Raw genomic sequence first — 22,371 nt, forward strand, 5'->3', positions numbered from 1 at the left:
GCAGGAATAGCAGTGTTGCCTTGTTTCCTCCAATCATCTATGTTTTGTGAATGAAAACATCACGCCCTCCTCTCCAGGTATCTCCGTGTTCAGTATGTGCAGACGCCGCGACACGGGATTGGTCGACAATACATCGCCAGACAACATTGTATCAGGGAGGGATCAGAACCAATCCACTGATCGGCTTTCCCCGGAGGCTCATCCCAGCTTTGGGAGCCTGTGAGACCTTTGCACGATATGACTGAATAAGAATGAGCGCCGTCACTGCCTAAGCCTGAGGGGTTCTCGAGTTCAATCTCTAACCTTTGAGTGACTGCTATCGCTGGAACCAAGAGTCTCAGATGTTCTAATAAGCAGCAGCTCCTTCACATGCCTGACGTATCTACCATTCTGTGATTCTCTTTATTCTATTCACCACCACATTCATTTGGCTTAAACCTCCGTAAATGTCTTTATTTTTTTTACACATATTACATCTCATGAAACACACATACAGTAAGAGTCATGTCATGTCAAATCAGCTATTCTAGAGTTGGAGTAACAGACTGTGATGCTCCATACGTCTCTCTGCCTGCGCCAACTGGAATTGTGACCATTCTTATATACACACACACACGCACACACACACTATAGATACACACAAACATGAGGCTTCTCTGCCGTCTGTGAGCTCCATGGTAAAAGGGTAAAGTGAAAGTTTTTTACCGTTTAGTCTCCAGTGATATCAGCTACGAGGAGCAGTTCTTCGAAATTCTTATTGGATTAGAGCCTCTGATTGATTGATTGATGCCCTCATTGATTAGAGGAGGTGACACATTGCATAACAGGAAGTGGAGAGCCCACAGTTTGTCACTTTGAAGGGCGTTGCGTCAACATTACAGCGCTTCCTCCAGTGTAAAGCCAAGTGGAGCTCCAAAGGTGAAATCAAACTAAATCTGTTTACAGGATTTACTAAGATAGTTTTACCTTTAAATTAGTGTTATGCTGTAGTTCGAATGTCTTTACTCTATTTACATTTTACAACCGCTATGTCATAAACTATATACAGGTGAAACACGCACACTTTACTGAAGCTTGTCCTTAACATTTACATTAATACTTGATGTGCATTTCTTCTTACTTTTCCCTTTTATTGGACATGAATTTAAGTCCAAATAAGACAAATTAGTACATTAACCAAATGCTTCAATGATGATAGTTCTGTGCATTTTCTTCTTACCTACACATCTTCAAAGCTGGTGTCAAACTCTCCCGTCCATAGAGACAACTCAAGTACAAAATTGTTTCTCAGACCCAGAATCGAAAAAAAGAGATGTATTGCATATTAAAATAAACCGACCCTTAAACGTCTCATCAGCCCCCTATGGTGTTTGAGCTTCGTCCCTTTGTCGTCTAGACTTGAAGTATTCCTTATAGGTTTCTCTCTATAACTGAGTTCAGGTTCCAACATGTCATCATGGGATTGTTGGACGTCACATGTGCTACTTGAACTTCTACTGGAGAAACAAATGATTTCAGCCCTTCCCCTGGTTCCAATATAAATAAAGCTACTTCCTGTCCCTCTCACACACACACTCTCACTGCCTAACGTGCGACAGCCCTAGCTACAGTAAGTGCATCGTGCAATCTACAGTACGATGAGTGTATTGTGTTGTACGGCCCATAGGTACACCTGGTACTCTACATTATCTAAGTATAACCTCTTCTGTTTCCGTGACACTCTCTTCTTCGTGACGTTTCTGATCTTTCCCTTCCCTGGACACTGGTTAGTTTGGTCTCCGGACCGGACCGGATGGAACCGGATCAGGCCAGACCCTACTACGCTAGATTGAAGTGGACTCGACTTGACCTGAAGAGGCCAAAGCCCCGGACGAGAGCGAGACAGCACTGGACTGAGGCTCACCAGAACAGACGGGCTAGTCTAGCCCAGATCCAACTAGACTAGACCAACAGTGACCAGAACAGACTATGACCTAGATTAGACCAAACCAGAGAAGATGAGAACTTAGCAGATGGAGCAGGTCTTTGACTTTCCATCTCCCCCTTGACAGACAGACAGACAGACAGACAGACAGGAAGAAGAGATGAGTTGACACAGCGTGATTTTGAACAGCAGGCATTGAAACCATGGTGCTGATATCGACCCCACATGGATCCATCTATCCATCTGTCCTAGTTTGCTCACCTCTTCCGCCCTCATTGTCCTCCAGTTTCTTCTTCTCGTCTTCGATGGCCTTCATCTTAGCGTTGTACACCTCGGCCTGCTCGTTCCAGTGTGACCGGTTGTTGTTCAGGCCGTCAAACATCGGCTGGATCTCCTTATGGAACCTGGCGAACTCCTGACCGGGGAAGAGAAAACAAACCTCATGTTATCTGCCTGTGTGTGTGTGTGTGTGTGTGTGTGAGTTATGCATGTATCTAGTATGTGTGCTTCATGTCCAGACAGCACCTCGGTTGACAAACGGCTGACATTCCTGCTGAGGTCACCTGGGGTCACCGGGTTCATCTCTGTACATTCTGTTTTTGCAGCCTCGTCCAAAAAACACACATTTGGACGGACGCTTGTAAAGCTCAACCGACTGTATCACCAACTTGCACAAAGGAGCCAGTTTAGTCGTAATGTTCCAGGGTTTAGCTCCCAAAGCTATGGTGTAATAAATCCTGTCGTGTTAGGAGTGTTAAACTCTGTTACCATGGATTCAGAGCTGCAACACTTCTCCTCATACCCGACTCCTCCTCATGTTCCATTACCTTGTACACAAACGCACATACGAAGTCGATGAAACCGCACTGCATCTTGGGTAGCTGTTCGGAACAGTTCCTGTCCATCATGGGCTGAGCGGGACGGAGAGCAAAGAGGTGTCAGAATGGAAAAGGGGGGAGAGTCACTCTGGGGGGATTTCTGCTTGTGCACTTTTTTGCCTTACAATGGGTTGCTGGTCCAAAACCGTCCTCTCCAGGTCACCCTGCTCCCAAAACTCAGCAGCTACCATCAGAGCCACCTAATGAGAAACAAAACAACAAAAAAAACGCGGCCCCCGTCCTGTCAGAGCCAGACGGCGTAAAGATAAAGCTCACATCTTATCGGTCGGCATTAAAATGTGGTTTCAAGCTGAACTATCTGATAAACAAAAGCTGACTGAGTGCAGACGGAATCAAATCAATACGAGTTGAAAATCAGATTGTCCCGGTTGTGTTTTTGTTTTCCTTCCCTGTGCTTTTGTGCTTCTGGCCAAGCTTCTACTCCACCCGACTGAAGGCCACCCACCTTGCTCTGCACCTCCCAGGGTTTGGTGATGGCTGACAAGTCGCAGCCCGTCATCATCATGGCCCTGGAGGACAGACGGAGACGAGACGGTCCAAAAGAGACAGATGGGTAGAGAGAGAGAGAGGGGGGAGGGGAGATAATGGCCTTGTCAGTTTGATGAAGCAAACAGCGATGGGAGGTCGGTTGATGATGACACACTGCTCTCTCCGGCTCCTCTCAGATACGTACATGACGATCTCCTTCCTGACCGGATTGTTGGAGATATAAGCCGTCGACTCCTTTTCGTCCGTCATCGGCTCGGTGGCGTTAACAATGTTTTGGAACATGGTTCTCTTTCTGTGAGAGGACAAAGCAGGAGAAAGACACTCAATCAGACGCAGTGATACACACACAGATGAACTTATGACCTATCTGAGCCTCCTGGGTGTGTTAGACTGAAGACACACACCAGCAGGTAAACAGAGAAACACTGCATTCAGGGAGTTTCATCTACTGTTGTCGCTGCATGTCTGCCAGTTCAGACCAGACATTAGACAGAGAGGGAGTCGTTCGCCAAGGCTGCTTCAGTTGAACAGGATATTTCATGAAACTCACTTGAAGTAAAGGGCCAGATCGGTGGCGATGATGCAGACGTCAAACAAATGCTGCACGTTCTCAAACTGACGCTTCTGGAGGTTGCAGAAAATGTTCAGGGCCTGGAAGAGACGATGAGGCGGGGTCAGAATGTGTGTGTGTGTGTGGGGGGAAGGGTGGGTGTTGTCGGGGCTGTTGTAGAATATAATCAAACTTTTGTGGAGGCCAGTAGAAGCTGGTACCTCGTCATCCATGAGCGTCTTGCTGTACTCCAAATGGTGTCGCTCCATAATGGAAGTGCCGTGAAGTTTGGCCAGAGGAGCTGCACTCCTGTGGTGTGTGAAGAGAGAGAGAGAGAGAGGACGTGAGGGAGGCTGAGAGACATAGACACACACACCCACACAGAGGGAGGATGGACTTGCTTTGTCTGGTAGAGGTTGTTGGTCCCTCTGTGGTCGATGTCGTGGCAGAAAGCGGCGGCCACCATGGCGAAGGCGTCCAGATCAGAGTAGTACCTCCTTAGCTTCCCTGTCTGTTGCAAAATGGGGAACAGCTCACTCTCAAGGTGACGTCATGATGTAGGTATATTATGTTGTAGCAGGTGTGTGTGTGTGTACCTGCAGCAGACAGAACATGGTGTGGCCCACGTTGAAGCCGTGCCTCCAGTTGTGGTACGTGATGGAGCGGTAGCCCTTCCTCACAGTGAACATCCACCTCGTCAAGGTCTGTGAGGGAGGAGAGAGAGAGAGAGAGAGAGAGAGAGAGAGAGAGAGAGAGAGAGATCAATTGATGCTTTTTATCTGTTTTCAATACACACACACACTTCTTTAAAGGAACTCAGTGCGAGAGGCTCATTTGCTGCTGAGGAGTGTTTTAAAATTCACTTTCAGTAACAGAAAACGAAGATTCAGCCTGAATCCCTCCCAAGTCAGATATTCAAATCTGGATAGTCGTTGATGATTCCTAAATTATTGATTTGCCAAAACTCCTTTTTTGTGCATATTTTTAATATTTAAAATGCGAGTGAAGTCAGTGTTCTGCCGTACGACCCCATGTAACCCCGACGCTGTGACCAGGGCCTGCAGGAGGACCCGTTCCTATCTATAGAGGCGATACTAGCCTCAGGATCGCCGTGGACACTGTGGAGCAACCGATGAAGACTCACCTCTGCGGGGACCTTGAACTTCTCCACCACGCCGAGCTCGAAGAACATGCGGATGCCGGCCTTGATGAGGTCAAACTCGGACGAGGGGAAGTCGCTGAAAGAGAACTGGTACAGGTTCTCGCCGGCAACATTGTCGGCCTTTGGACAGGTCGTTCTCTGCGCGGGGAGGGAAACACACACACACACACTGGATTCAGGAATCAAAAGCATCGCAAGCTTGATCTGCACCAACGGATCCAAAAATGAAACGTCTGAACCAGGAACAATGAAGGAAATGATGACGTCATCCTTGTAATCACTTTAGCAGAACAGTTGTTACAAGCTTAGGATGTTTGCTTTGGAACTGAGCTCTTAAGCACAAATCCCTTACTGTGAATCAATTTGTTTTCACACCAGAATGGAATAAATCACTTTTGGTTTGTGTCTTTTCTGTTTAAGTCACTTTGTCAGTGAGTAATGACACCCGGCAGACGGCACAACGACGTTAGTTAGTGATGGAAACACACCAGCAGCTTGTACATCTCTTTCTGGTCGCAATCCTCAGGCTCTGCGTCAAACTTCTCTTTGGTGTTCTGGTTAAGAAAGGGAAAAAAAAAAAAAAAGATGTTAGGATGACTTTGACATTCTGATCGGAGCAGAAGGTTGATCAGGGGAATATAAATAAACCCTCTGGAGTTACAATTAGATTCAGCTAGCAGAACATAACAAGCATGTCATCTTGATCTTTATACACCTGACAAGGCCAAGTGGTTACCAAGGAAACTGTTGCATTATCGGCTCAAATACGAGTTGCCAATTTGTGGCATGAGACGGGAAAGGAAAAAAGCGTGAAAAAGAAGCGGACAGAGCAAAGAGGCGGCCGGTTGGGACAGACTGACCAGGATGGACTGCATCTCGTCATTGGTGCATCTGGTTTGGTACATGAGCATCTCCTGGGCGATGTCCTTCCTGTATTCCATGCGATTCAGTCTGTCGTAGGTGTCGCAGTTGAGCACCGACCACCCAAGGAACTGCGTCAGGGCCTGAGGAGAAGGTAGGAAAACACAGAATAAGAACATGGAGTCCCACACGATAATGGAAATAGGAAGACAGAGAGACAGAGAGAGAGAGAGAGAGAGAGAGAATGCCTGCTGGCTCACTTCAGTGATTTGTTCGTCATGCTCGTCAAACGGTTTGCCGTCTTTCCGGTTGAAGAAAGTGGCGATGCCCACGATTTCTTCCTTCTTGTTGACAATGGGTAGCGACAAGACATTTTTGAGGACGAACCCCGTCTCGTCCACAGCCTCTTTCTGCAAGACACGGGTGGGGGGGTCGCCTCAAACGTTAAACACGTCCAATCGTTTCAGAGAGAATATGTGGTGTGTTTGTACAATAAGCTTTTTCTTTACCTGGAAGGTGAAGTACTCATCTGCAGCCACGTTCATCATGTTGCAAATCTACAGGCAGCCACACAAAAAACACTTCACTTCTCTGTTTCATATTTCTCATCAATCTGTTTGTTACATAATCGCCGTGGCAACTTACGAAGCCGTTCTCGGCGACGTAGGTGGGCAGTCCGCTCACGAGGGCCCAGTGATCTGCAGGCGGACCACTGAAAACAGATCCACATGAAACTTAAATGCTCAAACTGTTTGCACACAGGAAAATATCTGATACTCTTTATTCCTGAATTTGTTGTTTTGTGAGACCCAGAAGTTTCTAAACCGCTATTTGTTCTGTTGTTCACCAGCGTGTCCTTGTTCTTGACACTCCTTTTCATATCTAACAACAACAACAACTGCTACTCACGGTATGACTTTGATTTCTTCTTTGCCTTCCAGGAGGTAGTCGATAATCTTGTAAAAAATTACTTCCTGGATGAAAATCAGAGACCCGTTAGGAATTATTGATCCGGGCATCGTCCTCACGCTACGCAACACAAGGTGGGAGGAAAAGTGAGGAAGGATTGAAAATTGTTGTTATTATTGAGTGTGAAAAGTTAGTTACCCTGCCGTCCGGTGTCTTGGGTCCCTTGTATGGCTCCACATCTCCCAATTTTACAGGCCATTCATCATAGAATTCCTGGAGGATAGAAAGCACAACCATACCCAGCATGTGACCTGAGGAGCCTGTTTAACATCCTAAACAGCATCAGGCTACATCAGAGGAAGCTACCGACGCCCACGGCCATCCTCCCTCTGCACCCTGATGTACTCTGCAGGACCCACCTTCTCTTTGGTCATGTCCAGCAGGCCCACCGAGTAACGTTCGCACTGCAGGTAGGTCCTCACGGTGTAGAACGCTTTGTGGAACTGCCGCTCGATGTCTGTCAACTCCTCAAACACTTTACTGGCTGACCAGAGCAGCACCTAATCAAAGAATGGGATCGATTACTTGAACGGCTCGCGGTCGGAAAAATGCCAACAGGTAGAACGGCTTCTTGTGGCGGCGGTTGACTTCACCTGACTTCTTCTGGACTCCACGTTGAACATGTAGGAGGTGTGGTGCTGCAGGGCGATGACTTGAGCAAAGTTCATGTACTTGTGGAAGAACTGAGGGCCAAAGCAGATTGATAAATAACAGATTAAAGACACATTTTACACACATATGTATAGAGCATATAGTAGTAGGAGCCGGTTATCTCATTCATAGTGTCAGACCTGAGAACATCAACCTCAATACATCACTTCATCAGCTTCTCTATTTCTGCAGAGCTGCATGTCAGCCTGATATAAATAATGGGATTTCTTCCTTTTCCATCTTGAATTGCAGGTGCAAGGGTTTTGGAGAGAAAAAAGAAATGCTTTAAAGTGCTTGGAACAAATCACTCAGCTCTGATTAGCTCACACTCATGAGCTGGAGTGAGGAGACACAGGAGTCACAGGATTAATAACCTTTATTTAGACGCAGCTTCAGAACAGCAGAGGCCATTGATCACCTGACGCGATAAAGGAAAGACTGGGCCAGAGTTTAGTTATTGTATTGATTGACTCATTCAGAGGCACCGTGTCAAGAGTCTGAAACGTTTGTGTAGTGGAGTGTGTGTGTGTGCTCTCTCACCGCTTCATCCTCCGCAGAGAACTTATCAGCTCCAACTCTGTTCAGCACCATGACAACCCCGATGCACTCTTTCTCAGCCACCAGAGGATACGTGAGCATGCATTTGGTCTTGTATCCAGTCTGCTTGTCCACAAAGTCATTGAATTTGGGATTCTGGACCATAAGAGAAAGAAAACTATGATGCTTAGTCCAGAATGAAAGTTTAGATTACATTTAACACTATTTTCTTTTACACAATTTCAAATATTTGTCAGTTACAGAGAGAAAATGAACAGAGTAGAGAACAGTATTCTGTTGTGGCATTTTTTGAGGAATACATACATTTCCCAAATATATAAGTAATAATTTTGATTAAGCTGCTCAATTAAAAATACCTTCACATATAAACTGCCTGGAATACAATATTAAAAATTACAATTTTAAAAATCTACAGTACATTGATCAATGTGAACATTTATGGAAAGATGCCTTCAGGCTCCAGAGAGACCCATCGTCTTACCTTCGACACATCCGGGACGTTCTGGGGCTTTTTGGAGTTCGCGGTGAAGCCGACGACGCCCAAGTCCAGCGGGAACACGATCTCGCTCTGCGGGTGCACCGCGTTGGCCTCGAACTTGGACGTCGGCGTCACGTCGAAGAGGCAGGTGGACAGCTCAGGTGTCCCGTTGCGGGCCCGGCACTGATAGTAGCTGACCCGGTCCGCCTGTGTGATGAGGCAGACCCGCTGTAACACCTTGTGAAGGGACTCCTCCATCTTCCCGGGCTTCTGCAGCTCCTTGACCAGCTCGAAGACGACGGCGGCCTCCTGGACCGAGTTGAGGTCCTTGAACGAAGCATCCTTAATGTCGACCGGTGCTGAAAACGCCGCGGTCAGAGCCTCCGCACGGAGCTTCTTATCGAAGTATTCTTTGGCGAACTGCGGGTTGTTCTCCAAGTATTTCTCCACACTGTCCTTATCTGCCATTTTTCACTGTTTTGTATCCAAAGGGGGCCTCTTTTACACAAGCATCACCTGCGCGAAATGTCTATTAAAAACAACAACAACACGCCGGTTCGTGGTGTTCGGGCTCGGGGTGATCAGTGGGCTCTGTGCGTGCAGGTGGACATTCTCCTCCGCGGACCCTGAAGGTGTCACAGTGTCCTCCGGCAGACAGACACGGAGGCTTAGAGGCTGAAAGGATCAAACTAATTAATGTGACGTCACGACATTACAACCCTCGCTTTAAGCGCCCTTAACCCGCAAATCCCAACTCTGATCATTTTATATCGGGCAAGCCCTCCCCGAGCGACGGAAAAGGCGAGAAAAGCCGCGGTAGGTGGCGGGTTCGATGCCTGGCTGTGGTGGATGAACACGGGCCCCAATTAAAACAGAGATACCTCATTCAGACATGACTTTCACCCATAGAAAAGATTCCTGAGTGAGAATTAATGTCTCTTTCCTCTCTGTGCCTTGGTGCCTTGCTAAAGAGCACCTCAGAAGCCAATAAAAGAATGTCTTTTCCCTCTCTGTGCCTTGCTAAAGAGCTCCTCAGCAGCAGCTCCTGCCATCACTCAGTAATTAACCAATCGGTGCAAACAGCAGGCGTCACCTGGAGTGACCTTGTGTGTGTGCCAACACTGCGACATCACCCATGTTCTGTACAACCCAAACATCATCTGTGCTACAGTGCTGCTGCGACTGTTCAGCTTCTGTACACAGCGTGAATCACATCACCATCACCACGGAGGAATCAGACCCGTCACTCACATTTAGACGTCTGAAACAAAGCTGTTAGCATTAATGTCCGGCTATTATTAACACACACACACACACACACACAAACAAACTGTCTGGTTAGCTGGTTGTCACGCTGGCAACACAAGGAGATTCCTACTATTTTTGCTGGGGGGGGGGTTAAGACAAGCTTATCAAAGGAGAGCCACAATAGGTGTGTGTGTGTGTGTGTGTGTGAGTGAGTCAGTGAGTGAGTGAGTGAGGTAGTGGGGGAAATTAATTAGAACAGGCTGACGGCAGGAGATACAGGCAGGGTGCAGGGAGGTGCGTGCGTGTGCGTGTGTGTGTGTGTGTGGAGAAGAGGACGGACAACAAGGCTGCTGGGAAATTAAACAAGCTCCTGTGTCAGTGTGAGCAAGTCTCTACTACAACGTTGTTACTCTGTTTCCTTTCAATGAAGGTGCCAGTGTGTGTATGTAGGTGTTTTAAGTATTTTGGGGGTTACAGACAACAAACGAGCTGACCCCTACTTCCACCACCAATTTACGAGTACCTGAGATGTTACATGCACAAACGTGTGTGTGTGCGTTGTAGCCATCTCTTGGTAAATCTTGTTGAGGGTGAAACCAAACGTCTCCCTGCCTGTGGCCGCATTCCAGCGCCTGTTGTGTCAGCTGAGGATTGAGTGATGGTGCCGTGTGGACAAGCTGTGCCTTAAGGTTACGCAACCTGCAGATGTGTTTGGACTCTTCTTGCTGGAGCGACCGAGGGGGTTGGAGAGGGGCGAGGGGGGTTGAAAATGGCAGAAAAGTAACAAATACTCAAGCGGTAATTAACCTTTTTGCCAGATCTCCGTGAAAAGAAGCCTCATTATTAAGTACACAGTTGATCCCTGAGCTTCATTATTTCTTGCCTGTCAGCGTTTCAAAGCAAACGCCTGAGAATAACACACAGATGAGCTTGTGTCTGTTGATTTGTGTCATAGGTTAATTAACAGATAGGTAGCCTCTTCTTCTTCTTTGTCTTCTCTCCTTTCAGACAAGCACACAGGCACAGAATGGATCCATGTGACGGGATTCTAGCTCACAGCTTGCATCTAATTTCATCATCAGTCGGATGTGGGGTTCTTTAGTCTAGGAGCCTGGATAAGATAAAGTCCCTCCTCTGTCTCTGTCTCTGTCTCTCCCTCCCCTCCCTCTCTCTCTCACACACACACACATTGATTGATTGATTCAACTTTGACATCCTCTGCAAAGTAGAACAGAGGAGAGGTAGAGTCTCACTGCAGCACAATCACGTCAAGAGTTGATGCATTCACGTGAACGCTGCCATAACACAACTTATAGAAATTGAAAAGGGAACTCTGCCTCTTCCTCGCTCTGGTGACGCTTGTCTCAATGGTCGATTGAGGACGACTACCCTCTCTCTCGTCCCTTAGGTGGAGACAATGCGAGTGCTTCTGACCTTTGATACCTCTGCCTGTTTACTTCTGAGTTTGTACGCCTGCGTTTGAATCCTTTGCACAAAAACAAGCACTTAAGTCTGAACTACATGCGTATCGCTTTCCAGATGTTCCTCTCTGGATGTTTTCATAAGATGAAGAAAGCTCAGCAGCTGATAGAGGAAGGGAGGGAGGGGGCCGGGGGGCTTCGTGGTGGTCAAATATGCTGAACACACAAATCAATACGACTGGGGCGTGCTGTTATGTAATTGTTGGTCCAATGGAAGACAAGCGAGCTGTGGGGAGAATCTCATGTCATCTGAAGTCATTACGCAACGCCCAACAGCCCAGCCTCTATAAAAGCCCAAACCTGAGCCGGAGCCAGTGGACCTCTGTGAGCCGCCCAAGTAACAACCAGGTACGTGCTGACAACACAGCTGCACTCTCACAAGAAATCACAAAGTTCTCTGGTGCAGTTTTAACATTTTGGATAGTTTGTTATTGCAGCTTTGAAGTACTCATCACCCTAATAAGGACATACTTTGCTGCATGTTGTTGTGCTCTTCCTCTCGTTATTCCTCTCTCTTGCATACTATTATCTTCTCCTCCTAAACTCTCTCCTCTCCTTCCTCCCGCTGATGCAGAATGCTGCTGTACGTTGTCGCCTCGTGCCTCCTGGCCTCGTGCTGGGCGCAGCAGGACTGCCGGGTGGACAACATCCAGGTCATGCAGAACTTTGATAAGACCAGGGTGAGTCAGGAGGGGCGGCACTTTTTAAAATTAGCTTTTACTTTGATTTGTTATGTAAATGTTAAAGCTTTACATGTCCTCTTCCTCCACAGTATGCAGGAGTTTGGTACGCTGTAGGAAAGAAGGACCCAGAGGGTTTGTTCCTACTTGACAACATCGTGGCCAACATCAAGGTCGATGCAGTGGGCAACATGACCGCCACAGCTGAGGGCAGAGTCAACATTCTGAAGTGAGTGACGCCTCAATTGTCCTCTATTTGTCCCACTGTAAGGTTGCCTACATTTATTTTGCTCCTTTCTTTTTGATGTCCAGCAACTGGCAAGTGTGCGCCAACATGTTCGGCACCTTTGAGACCACGCCTGACCCCGCCAAGTTCAAGCTGAAGTACTGGGGAGCTGCGTCCTACCTGCAGACTGGATGTACGTACATTTACACAGAGCCAACAGGGCCTGAGCTCGTTATTTGGCTGATAGTGCCATTAAACTAATCAGTCTGTCCTCAGTTCTCCAATCACTAAAAACGCTGTGTGTCACTGCGAGCCAGATGATTGGTCGTTGCCCTTTAAAAAAACAAGCTGTTGGTTTGAATTTAATGATCAACCACAACGCTTGGGGCTACATGAACCTGCATGACAAATGGAGCAAAGCAAATGCTCAGCCAGAGGTCAAAGTGTCTTCAAACACAACATGTATTGATTGGAACAGTACGAAACAGAAGCAAACACACGCAGGTATAAATGGATCATCTGGGATCTGATAGAAACTTCTTGTCACTGTCTAAACTTGTCTAATCTATTCAGTCTCTCAAACTGTTTCTTGAGTTCTAAACCACCTTCCTCCTCCTCCTCCTCCTCCTCCCCCCTTCTGCGCCCCCAGATGACGACCACTGGGTGATTGACACCGACTACGACAACTATGCGGTGCACTACGCCTGCAGAGTGGTGGACAGTGACGGTACTTGCCTGGACAGCTACTCCTTCATCTTCTCCCGGAGCAAAGAGGGCCTGAGGGCAGAGGACCAGGCAAACGTGCTGCAGAAGAAACGGGAAATCTGCCTGCAGGGCAAATACAGACAGGTTGCCCACAGCGATGACAGCAACAAGAACCCCTGCACAACAGCAGCTGCCGAATATTGATCTGCCCACTCAGGTGAGTAACTGAGCGACTGATTACAGTACAACTAAATCACCATAAGCTTAAATCCTGCTTGTTAACAGTGTGCATATTTGTGTTACTTCCACTGCAGGCTACTGCCAGGAGAAGTTTCTTTCTTTAAGCCTCTGGGAGCGTCGCCCCTCTGCCGCTCTCCCACTGATGTCCTTACGTGCCATCTCTCGTGTCTCTGCACCGTGACGACCTGAACAGACACAGACGCCCACTGTCCTTACAAATAAACTACAGAGATGCACAGCTGAATGTCATATTATTATATCAACACTGAGTCTGGGAGCCGGCTGGGGATGCAGGTCAGGGGTCATTCTTCACAACATCCCCGTTCTTTTTTCCTAATTGGAGCTTCTATCTTTGTTGGTCTCCCTTGTGGTCACCAGGCAGTAACCAGATAAGAAAAAATCAAGCTTACATGAAACAAATTAAGCGGAATTCAACGGTGCCGCTGTTCAGAAATACAGGTTTACAGAACCAAACACGTCATGTAACCAGGGTTACTTTACTCCAGAGCTGATATAGTTAATAAACTTAATACTTAATATGTCATGTCAGAGGTGGCTGAGTCTTTGAAATAAAATATTAATATTGTGTTGTCTTGCCAAAGCCTTCATGTAATACCTCATTTTAATGCTGTACCGAGTGAAAGTGTTGATTTTAGTGACAAGCTTTTAATAAATGTTATAGCTTAGCAAGACGGTATGAATTTCACTCAACGGCCTGCGTTTGTTTTGAATGTTTGGGGGGTTTTGAAATGAGTCAAACTCTGCCAGACGTGAAAACACACACACACACACGACCTCGGGGGTCAAATCATGGCAGCGGTGATGTGACACGACAGAGACTTCAACTTTGATGCTTGGTGGGAATCTAATGATGAGTCATGCTCGACTAGAACCGTTTGATTCACAATAAATTATAAAGAAAGAGGAAACAGGGCGTGGTGGGTGAGACGTATGAGAACAAGTGAGCAGTTACCAAGCGTCCGTCTGTCCTGCTAATGTCCATTAAGTCACATTGCAAAGGCTGCAGGAATACAGGCACCTTAACCCCCTTTCCCCTACCAGAGGGACCTTTACTAAGCCGCTGCCTTAAATAGCTTAGAACAAGGAATTAGCTCGTGCAATCTTATCCCGGCCTTACAGGAGTCAGGATGGATGGACGTGAGCCAACATGGACACACACACGACACACTCACAGAAACGTCACGCGTCTTTGCAGTTTTTCTTTTTCTTTATTTGCGTCATTCCCTTTTTATAAGTTATAACATTTCCTACCTCAGCATTGTCAAAAGCAAAACAATATCAATCGGTTTGTAAATGTCTGAGCTTCCTTGTTGCAATTTAAAAAAAGCCAAGAAAAAATGGATAAATAAGATAAAACACAAACACTTGCTGCTTCTGATCTCTGAAGTAAATCAAAGCTTCATCATTCTGCCCACTCAAGATCACTCAACTAATTATTCAACCTAACAACGCCCAACCTCCTCACACAGTATCACAATATGAACATTTATTAAGAGCTTCATTAAAACACATTTAGAAAACGAGTGTGCAAAGAAAAGAAAAGAAGACCCTAAAGCATAAACACAAGAAAAGATTGAGTCTCTGTTTCCACTGCGGCTCAGATCAGAGCTTTCCCTATTATTCCCTACCGGCATATTCTCCTTGGGTTTTGATCCGATCCAAGGCTAAAGAACCACCTGAATATTTTATGGAGTGATGACACACACACACACTAAAGTACACACACAGTGAAACACAGCAGGCTGACTTGCAGGCGATACAACAACTATGTTTTGTTTCTATCAGACTCATTTGTATGTAAAGATTAGACTGGCTGGAGTTTGCCATGTAAAAGCAAATGCGGCTTTGGTGGCCATTTATTTGGTGTGTGTGGCAGTAATGTTAAATACCAGTAAAATACAAAACAATTAAAAAACAAAACAAAATACAGAACCAAACCTTCAAAGATCCAAACCCACATTGGAGATGGCAGTGATGGAGACTTGGTGCTTGTAAACGTCAGGAGTCAAAATGTTTGGTGTGTATTGTAAAATGTCGCTCACTGTCTTTTGTCGTGATCAACGTTCACCAACTGACCTTTGACCTGTACTCTGGGGAGCTCAGGCAAAGCAGATGTCGATGTGAGCCAGCAGCTCCCTGTGGCGGCTGGTGGGGTAGGAGATGTGGCAGTTGGGGCATTCCAGGAAGCTCTCGTCCATCAGGCTGGTGATCCTGGAGGGGGACGTGAGCCCAGGAGAGTTCTCCAGGTTCAACTGCTCAAACTCCAGCCTATCATAGGAGCTGGGCTCGGAGAAACGGGAGTGTTTCTGAAATGCAAGAGGACAAACAACTTCGATTCCCTGAGCTTTGAAAGGGGAGCAACAAGCTAAATCTACACACAACACATCCCATCGCTTTAATGTGCCTCTACTCAGAACTCACATTGGCCTCCAGTTTAGCTATCTGGTCGCGAGCTTTGCGCAGCTCCTTCAGCACCTTGTGCAGCTGGTGCTGCATGTTCTGACGGTCCACCTTATCGTCCTCCTTGGCAGAGAGCTGGAGGATCAAGAGGATCCATTTAAAGACGTCAAGACAACATGTTTCCTGTCATCAAAATATTATATAATATATAAATGAGACCTGTTGCTCCAGAGCCACAAGCCTCCTCTTCTCTTCATTTTGGCTGAGCAGAGACTTTTGCAGCAGATTCACCTGTGAGGTTATGAACAGAGAGCAGACAGTGTGAGTCAACATCACCACATGTTTGCACCCTGGTGACATGATGAGAGAGAGAGAGAGTGTGTGTGTGTGTGTGTGTGTGTGTGTGTGTGTGTGTGTGTGTGTGTGTGTGTGTGTGTGTGTGTGTGTGTGTGTGTGTGTGTGTGTGTGTGTGTGTGTGTGTGTGTGTGTGTGTGTGTGTGTGTGTGTGTGTGTGTGTGTGTGTGTGTGTGTGTGTGTGTGTGTGTGTGTGTGTGACCTGCAGTAAGAGATCGGTGGATCTCTTCCTCTCCTCCTCCAGTCTGACATCCATGTTGTCCAGTTCCAACCTCATCCTGTCTGAGCGCTCTGAGGACACCTTCCTCTCCTCGTTCACCACATATCTAGACGCAGCACTCCATTAATTAATACTCGCATTCCAAAACGCCCAAACAAATCTCGCACGAGTGAAAAATGGGATTCCACCTGTTGCCGGCTCGTTCTGCCTGCAGCTGCTCCTTGGTCTCCTCCAGCTCTTTGCTGGCGTCCTCGTATTTCCTCTGGATGGATGTGAGCTCCCTGCATCTGTCATCGTAATTCCTCCGCAGCGCTGACATGGCCTCCTCCTGAGACTGCAGCTCAGCCCGGGCCTCAGTTGTCTACGGGAGTTGCAGAAAAACCAAATTAATGCAAATGTCTGAATTTTGTCGGCTTGCAGTTCCTGCCAAGTCATTTCCCCCGACAGGGAGCTGGAGATCAATCGCGGGGAAGTCTGAATTCAGGGACCGTTGGAGAAAGATAATGAGGGCTGGAGAGCTGCATTCAAGAAAGAGGACAAGTGTTCATCCAAACCAGAACCTCTACATAGTTTAAGTATATTAGTGCAGAGAGTAAAGAGAAACAACCAGGTGAAGTTCTTCCTTCTCTCTGAGAGCTAAGACGTCATGAAGGAGCAGCTGGGATAGTCACACTTATGCAAACCTCAGTGGAGAAAAACTAATTACAGCTTCACAACTGCATTTCACATCTTTCAAATTGATTTGTTAGGAATTGGAAAAGAAAACAGGAGTGAAGGAGTGAAGGAGTGAAGGAGTGATTCAGTTGTGCGTTTGCCTTTTCTCTCTGCATGAAGAGCTCCTGCTGGCTTCTGAGGGCCCAGTCTTTCTGGTCCTGCAGGTCTTTCTGCAGTCCTGACAGCAGCTGCTCATAGTGGCTCTTCACCTGATCGCCGCTCCTCTCTGCCGCCGCTGAGGTGGAGGGAGCTGAAGATTGAATCGCAAACAGCAAACATTCAACCGCACTGTTTCATTACATTGACTATACTGGAAGTGAGTGCTTGAGCAACGTCATCTGACCGTCTGAGTCCAGCTCCTGTTTGGGCTGCTGGGTCTGAGCCAGCTGGGCCTCCAGCTCCCGCGTGCGACTGAGGACGGACTGGACGAAGGCTTCTCTCTGCTGGTCGTACATCAACCACTGCTGGTTCTTCTCCAGGGCCTGGGGGTGACACACACACACAGCCTCAGCGTCACACAGGGTGGCATGTTTGGACATTACAGCCAATTAACTCAAAACTAAATGCACAGATAGAACTCTGGTTAATTAATGCTGCATACATAACAATCCATCCAGATAAACTATTTCCCAAATAAAGATAATTCAGCTGCAAATTGGTTTAATTTCCAATGCGAACCCTGCAGATTGGATCCTGGATATTGAGAGAAATAAATGAGTTTTTCTGAAATGAAGTGTAATAGAAAGAGATGGAAGCTTGAAACGTATGGCAGCCTGCCTGGATACGCCATCAGAATAATGAGCAGCCATCAACACAAATTAAGAAAACGGCAACTCTAAAAAACGGACTCACATCTCGCAGTTGATCCTGCATCACGGCCATGTCTGCAGGGGGCGCCTGACTGGCCTGCGGAGACAAACACACACACGCACACTGTGTTAGAGCCTGACATGCACACATAAATATACCAAATATAAATGAGAAATGACTGTATTTATGTTTTTAAAGCAAGCTGGGTCCCCGGTCCCCACCAGGCTCACTCACTCCTTCATGTCTCCTCCTCACTCAGCCTCTCTAATCCCCTTAAATACCACAACTGTGTAGATCTCAAGTCAAAGCAAATCGTTATCAGATCAGATTCTTCCAATATCGTCGCCGTTGTGCAGTGACACATCGGACCATTGGCTCCCACGTGTGATTTATGTTACTCATTCTATAGATAAGATCGGTGGAGCAGCGGCTGGCTCTTCCACGGGGAGAAAATGTCAAGCAGGCGAGGGGAATGACACGGGAAAAGGGAAGAGGAGACGGTGAGGAGACGGTGAGGAGACGGTGAGGAGACAGACACGCTGTCAATACGACAGAGTGCAGCTGCCTTGGCTTTGCTTCTCCTATATTATTGATTGTTTAACAAATGTTTATCTGCGACGAGGCACCGACAGAACCTCCAATATAAGAATCAAATGTTATTATGGGAGGAATAAACTGCAGAAAGAAACATTCCCTCGGTCAGCATCGGGCCCTGGAGAGGAGCAGCCCGTTTCCTAGACGACGGCGAGTCATCTCATAACTGCGTCTCCCTGACCCCGAGGCCTCCATGTGATCCCGCTTAAGCCCGTGTAAACCCCTCACAGCACGCGACGCCAAATAATCATCTCTCTGCTAAGGATGTGTGAGCCGTCTGACTTGACGAGGTATATCATGAGCTCGTCAACTTTTTCCAGATGGATTTAAACGTATGTGCCATAAGCTAAGCCCTCTAAGAGCCCGTGTGGCTGCAGGAGGATCGGTCTGAGGGCCGAACTCTTTCTAGCAATCAGGGGACATTCCATAGAAGACACATTAAGAAATCCACTCACCGCCAGAGTTCAAAGTCAAAGAAATCAGAGATCATTTTATGTCTACCAGGACTCTGATCTCTCCGTACACACCGACCTCACTGAATGCAAAAACGCATCCTAAAACTCCAATCTTTCATCATGCAACTGAAGGTAAAGGCCACGCTGAAGAGCAGAATAGTCTGAGACCACGCTCTGCTGCACAAAGCAGCCCACCAAAACGCCATCTTTATCTCTCCTGGGATCAACAGTGACACCACATTGATCCTGTTAAGATACCACCAGAGTAAAGAAACAGACCGGGCTTATGTGTCGCCCTCAAATCAGTCGTCAGTCACGGGCCAATCAGCCACTGCGTTCCCCGGCTACTACTTATACATGATATAAGTGCGGCTTTACCGCCTAAGCCTCTCCAGAGGCGCCGCAGAGAATACTGATGACTGTTGTCTTACTGCAGCTCTGTGGTCGCACCCTGCTGTGCTCTAAGCATCACAGGGACGGACAGGCAATCAGCGGCACTCGCTGATAACAAACCACAGCCAACAATGCAGAGGAGCTGCACAGATGTATCTAATTAACGTGTGCCCCTGAGAAGCGTGCGGCCTTCAGCTGTGTGAGACATCGCCACCGCAGGAACACTCGGAGCGTTTAAGTTTGACCGGTGTGTGCGCCTTTAGCGTTCACGCCATCAAACCCTTAGGCTGGGCCGGAGATCATATCAGCAGCCGAGGAAAACAGAGGTCACACACCGCCCCCTAGTGGAGAGAAGGACTCCTGCATTTCCTCACAGCCGTCTCTCTCCATGCTGCGGCTCATAATGAGACTGACATTTCAATACTCATTATTATTCACTAAAATATATGGCTGTGATGTTAGCAATATATAAGAAACAGGAGTGGGATGGTAGAAGAGGAGACGGCTCACCGCTGCCACCTGCGTCTCCAGTGTCTGGCAGCGGGCGGACACGGTGGCCAGCTTGTTCTTCAGGTTCTCAGTCTCCTGCGTCAGGCTCAGGAACAACCCGTCCCGCTGCTCTGCCTCCCTCCTCCGATGCTCCAGCTGGGTTTGAAGCGTCGCCACCACCTTAAACACAACACAATCAAATGAATGACAGTATCACCGGCACCCATCTTCATCTCCAAAGCATCTTCTGCAGAGACGCTACTTCTCCTGATTAACAGAGCAGTTTCCCGTAGATTCCGTGCCGTGAGCGGCTCTACTTTCACAGATTCCTTGATGGCAGCTGATTGAATAGATTTGAGCAGCATCTGAACCAGCATGCGTTGCCTTACATTCCAGTAGCATCTTGATAAATCTGTATTAAACGGATTTATGCAACATTCTCCAGCAGAACAATAGGAAACAGCCACACCCCTGGAACAGCAGGGCCATAAAGGGTAACAACGTTTAAAAATGATATATACACACACAGACACACTGTGCCAAGGCGGCCCTAGCTATCTAAACTTTCCTAAATACCGTCTGAGCGACTGTCAAACACTGACATTCCCATAATATTTCCCCCCAAAATGTTTTTGCGGTAGCTCAGAATAATTCAAGCCCTTTTTTTTTGTAATCTTTCTGACAGCTGTTCCCTGGCAGTGATGCATACAGTGATACAATGCCTGGAATAAATATGCTACAAGTCTTTGAAGAAGTCGAGAGTACTCTGAGAGACCCAGCTGTGGGTAACTGTCCTCAACCACACAGGAGACAGGAAGTGCGTCTACAATAGATCTTTGCTGAGGTTTTCCAAGGGTGTACACATACAGTACATACAGCTTGATCTTTAAGAAATGGGATTTCTTTGTGTGCACATCTTTATCTAGAGACACACATAGACACACATACACACACACCTCCCCTCCTTTGGCTGACAGCTGCTGCCTCATGTTCTCCAGATCCTGCTCTTTAACCATCAGCTGCTGATTGTTCCGTTCTCGCAGCGTCTCCAGGGACAGAATCCTCTGAAAGCAGACGAGACACAGTCAAGTTGACTCTTCAAGTCTCTCCTGGCCTGACTGACAAAACAACAATGGCGTCGTTTACCTCCAGCAGCTTGCTTTTGTCCGAATCCGGTGGTCTGAGGTGTCGTTTGGCCAGATCATCAACCTTTTTGCGGAGGTGAGCGTTCTCCTTCCGGACTCTCTCCAGCTCTGCCTCAGCCTTGGGGGCAGAACTGTTGGATCTGAAGCCCAGCTTGGAGACGAGGGTCTCCTTGGCACCTTTAGACGTCATGGTGGCTTTGTTGTGATGCCTTGTCTATTAAGAGAAGGACGAGCAATTGAACCAAGTTCAAGTTAGTCACAGTTTGGCTCAAATAATCTTAACAATAAAACCTTAGTAGGAGTGAACCGATAAAAACAACTAAAAAGTTAGGTGTTACTATTCTCTGGCAAAGATAATAATAATAATAATCTATAAAAAGAAAAAATAATCAACGCATTGACCATGGAAATAATTAGTAATTGCGCCTCTAATTCAAAAGAGAAACGTTACAGCAAAAACACGCCACATGACAAGTTATGGATACAAGTATAAAAACGCGCGACATGTTTGAGTCTTAATAATAAAATTAACTAAAGAGTAACTAAAGTAGGTTGGTGTGTGTCTCCAGTATGTATAAGAGTATTAAGGGTAACGATATAATACTTGACAGTATTATGTCGTTACTCTTTCATTTCTCCATTACACATGTCGCACTAGGAGCTTTGATATGATCGGTTTATATCACAAATGCATCGATATAAACATAGAAAATGGCGTTTTTACAGCTAGTAGCTGCCGACTACAGTACACTGTGGATTCTGTCACGTTAAATTAACTCAGTCAGCGTATATTTCTAATTTAAAAGTCGTTTTGTTACACACACATATAATTTACACTTAAATTCAAAAGACGAAACACTTACACGAGCAGAGAAACGAGAGTTTCGTTGTCAAATATGCGACAAACAACCGTCTTCTTCCGCCGCTTTCCGTTTCCTGAAGTTTGAATTGTGGCGTCTTTGGCGTCACGTCCGCGTCAGAGCTGTGGTACGTTTGATTATGATACCGGGGTGTCTGGGAATACATACAGATAGGCGGGGCGGTATGAAAATAAACGCCTTTTGGTCGTTTATCGAAATGTTAGCACAGGATATTTTTACTAGGTGTTATTCCAGATTATAACATAAAATTCAATAGTGAAATAGTTTACAGTATTGTTGCTCGGCTCTTAAACGCCGTAATGCCGGGCTGTCTTGTTTATAAATGAAAGGAACGCACGGATAAGGGTTGGTTAGGTCACAGTGGTTTGTGCACGTGTGTGGATCGGAAATCATAAAGTCCACAATCAGAATTAAAATACTAGACAAACTTTAACCAACTTGGAGTATTCATGCTGGAAGCCACAATGTGTAAGAGGATATGAAATATATTTGACAATGCAGGAAATAGTTTTTCAATCAGAATCTGCATTTGCACTTGTGTGGGTTATTTATGATAAGTACAAACCAAACATGCTAAGTAAGATTCCAATAGATAGAGCAATGTTAGAGTCAATATGCAAACATAACACATAGTTGATTCTGGATGTTATCTCACCCTCTTCCATTATTCGATTTGGCCAACAGCTCTTCCCTGCTGAGTAACAACAAATGTATCCTTTCCTCAACACAGCTGCGCCCCTGTCAGTGTGTTTTGTGCATCCCGGGTTCTAATGA

General features: G+C 46.6%; 2 protein-coding genes across 2 annotated transcripts; one reads left to right on the forward strand and one right to left on the reverse strand.

Annotated features, from left to right (window-relative positions):
- Positions 1-457: 457 nt before the first annotated feature.
- LOC143001962 (cone cGMP-specific 3',5'-cyclic phosphodiesterase subunit alpha'-like) lies at positions 458-21,655 on the reverse strand. The gene is made up of 31 exons (XM_076151842.1): positions 21,576-21,655; positions 20,718-20,930; positions 20,528-20,635; positions 19,593-19,751; positions 17,683-17,736; positions 17,174-17,312; positions 16,932-17,080; positions 16,305-16,477; positions 16,099-16,222; positions 15,762-15,833; positions 8,046-8,198; positions 7,448-7,537; positions 7,214-7,354; positions 6,993-7,067; positions 6,795-6,859; positions 6,531-6,597; positions 6,395-6,442; positions 6,146-6,295; positions 5,885-6,028; positions 5,513-5,578; positions 5,007-5,162; positions 4,459-4,566; positions 4,264-4,373; positions 4,084-4,171; positions 3,863-3,963; positions 3,497-3,604; positions 3,269-3,332; positions 2,928-3,002; positions 2,752-2,835; positions 2,186-2,339; positions 458-2,043 (listed from the first exon to the last, which is right to left on the reverse strand). The coding sequence occupies exons 2-31, from the start codon at positions 20,904-20,906 to the stop codon at positions 2,006-2,008; spliced, it is 3,252 nt and encodes a 1,083-aa protein (XP_076007957.1). The 5' UTR covers positions 20,907-20,930; positions 21,576-21,655; the 3' UTR covers positions 458-2,005.
- On the forward strand, positions 11,510-13,707 carry rbp4 (retinol binding protein 4, plasma). Its single transcript, XM_076151841.1, has 6 exons — positions 11,510-11,618; positions 11,845-11,950; positions 12,043-12,179; positions 12,263-12,369; positions 12,826-13,098; positions 13,196-13,707. Exons 2-5 carry the CDS (start codon positions 11,846-11,848, stop codon positions 13,083-13,085), a joined length of 609 nt encoding a protein of 202 aa, XP_076007956.1. The 5' UTR covers positions 11,510-11,618; position 11,845; the 3' UTR covers positions 13,086-13,098; positions 13,196-13,707.
- Positions 21,656-22,371: the final 716 nt, after the last annotated feature.

This window comes from Genypterus blacodes, unplaced genomic scaffold (genome assembly GCF_046128005.1).
Source record: "Genypterus blacodes isolate CSIRO-AG114 ecotype Tasmania unplaced genomic scaffold, CSIRO-AGI_Gbla_v1 ptg000055l_1, whole genome shotgun sequence".
Taxonomy (NCBI): domain Eukaryota; kingdom Metazoa; phylum Chordata; class Actinopteri; order Ophidiiformes; family Ophidiidae; genus Genypterus; species Genypterus blacodes.